General features: G+C 51.2%; 1 protein-coding gene across 1 annotated transcript in view; it reads left to right on the plus strand.

Moving 5' to 3' along the window:
• EFCAB6 (EF-hand calcium binding domain 6) overlaps positions 1–2,487 on the plus strand; it is a 253,365-nt gene that overhangs the window by 117,814 nt on the left and 133,064 nt on the right. Inside the window, exon 12 of the mRNA XM_045290796.1 lies at positions 189–359. Within this exon, the coding sequence (XP_045146731.1) occupies positions 189–359 (171 nt within the window). The remainder of the gene's footprint in view (positions 1–188; positions 360–2,487) is intronic.

Raw genomic sequence — 2,487 nt, forward strand, 5'->3', positions numbered from 1 at the left:
TCGAGGCAACAGCTGAGTGTGTTGACCACACCATGCAGGGACTCTGTGGGCCACTAACTTAGGGATTCTCTTTACAAATGGTGATTCTAGTTGACCAAAGTTGGTTCTGCATTAAATGATTGTAAATGCATACAGTGCTCATCTTTCCTGTTTCTCTTCCTATGTGTGTGTGTCCCGTCTCATCCCAGAAACACGAGGGAAGGATCACATGGAAAGAACTGCAACGTATTCTAAACAGCAATGCCATACAAATCCACGATTCAGAAGTCAAAGAACTTATGCAAATGTTCGACCCTGGGGGCACCGGGCTGCTCAGCGTCCACGCGTTCCTTGACCTGCTTGAAGAAGAAAACTCAAAGGTCAGTGTCCTAATGCCGTCGAGTTGGGGTTTCGACAAGGGTCAGTCGGAAGGCATTGCCGCCGGGGATTCAATTCTGATGATGTTGGGTACCATGCAGTCCGCTCCAACTCCAGGGACCTCACGGACGACAGAAGGAAGCGCCGCCCGGGGCCTGCGCCAGCCTCACCCCCGTGCTGTGTTTGAGCCCATCGTGCGGCCACCGTGTCAGTCCATCTTGTCACGGGGGTCTTCCTCTTTTTAGCTCCTTGTCTGCCAGGTGGGTGTCCTGCGGCAGCTTGCACGCTGCTAGGATGCTGGAAGCCACGAACTGTCAATCACCGGCAGAACCACCCACCGTGAGCAGGCTGCGGTGGGGCGTCCAGGCCATGACTGGGGACTAGACTGCCCACTTCTGAGCGCGTGGCCCCCTTATGACTAGCCCAGCCGTGCAGCCGTTTACACAGAAGGCATGCAGTTCTTCAGGGAAGGGTCAGAGAGACGGAAACACCGCCTTTGGGAGCGTGTCGACCTAGAAGGAGATGTCCAGAAACAATAGCTTTACGTCGTAGCACTTGTGTTTGATACAGCCTTCTGGTGTGATTGATTGATAGATTGATTGATTGATTGACTTAGCCAGGTATTTTTGGCACAAAACAGGTGTTCTCGGCAAGTGAAATGTGGTTTACATCAAGGCGTGACCGTCCATTTGAGGAAGAGCTAAGGGTTGTTCCATCTAACGTCCCTCTCCTAAATCTTGCTGACGGGTGACACAGACATTTCTGAAAACTTCCCCTGGGCACCGGAAGGTTCACCTACCTCTGTGTCCAGGATGTACCTTCCCTTCCCAACACCTGGCACCCCGGTCTCCAGCACGGGTCTGGGGACCTCGGCACGTTGGGTCCCACTCACCGCGAGTTGATTGTGACTGACGGAGACCCTGGAGACAAAGGCGCACAACTCTGCCCAGCCCTGCCTTCCGGCTCCCCCAGACAAGCAAACTCGCTGACCCTGAGTTGACGCCAACTCATGGCGACCCGAGAGGACGATTCTTTACCGGAGCAGACAGCCTCAGTTTACTCCCACAAAGCCACTGGTGAGTTTGAACTGTCCACCTAGAGGATAACAGCCCAATGCCCAGCCCACAACACCACCAACTCTGAACAGAACCCAAACTCAGTGCCATCGAGTCCGCTGTTAGGTGCCCTCGAGTCCGCTGTTAGGTGCCCTCGAGTCCGCGCCAACTTACAGCGACCTGATGTATTGTGCCCTGGTGGTGTAGGGCTCCTTGATGGGCAGTTGGAAATCCACATGGTCGCCAGTTCAAAACCACCAGCAGCTCTGAGGGAGAAAGACTGGACTTTCAACTCTCATAAGCAGTTACGGTCTCGGAAACCCACAGGGGGTCACGATGGGTCAGCATGGACTCGATGGCAGTGATGCACAACAGAGCAAAACACTGCCTGGCCCTGCGCCATCCTCACAATTGTTCTTATGTCAGAGCCATTGTTGCAGCCACTGTGTCCGCCCACCTCGTTGACGGCCTCCTTTTTAGCTGCCCCTCCATTTTAGCAAGAATGATGTCCTTCTCCAGGGACTGGTCTCTCCTGACATCATGTACAAACTATGTGAGTTAAGTCTCACCAGCCTGGACTCTAAGGAATACTCTGGCTGTCCTTCTTGCAAAACAAATTTCTTTTTCTTTGGGAAGTCCTCCAATATTCTTCTCCAGCACCATTATTCAAATGTATTCTTCCTTACTCAATGTCCAACTTTCACACGCACATGAGGCAACTGAAAATACCAGGCCTTGGGTCCGTATACCTTAGTCCTCAGAGTAACATTCTTGCTTTTCAACACAGGAGCCTTGGTGGCATAGAGGTAGGTTGTTGGGCTGCTAACCTCAAGGTCGGCAGTTCGAAGCTGCCACTCAGAGGGAGGAAAAACAAAAGAGCTTTTCTACTCCCCTAAAAAGTATAGTTCTGGAGACCCACAGAAGTTCTACAATTTAAAAAAATCATTTTATTGGGGGCTCTTACAGCTCTTACACCATTCCATACATAAATTATATCAATTGTACATATGTTGCCATCATAATTTCCAAAGCATTTTCTACTTAAGCCCTTGGTGTAGCAGTTACATAATCTCTT

This window comes from Echinops telfairi, unplaced genomic scaffold, assembly GCF_000313985.2.
Source record: "Echinops telfairi isolate 266 unplaced genomic scaffold, ASM31398v2 ScPeMD7_2;HRSCAF=8, whole genome shotgun sequence".
NCBI lineage: Eukaryota > Metazoa > Chordata > Mammalia > Afrosoricida > Tenrecidae > Echinops > Echinops telfairi.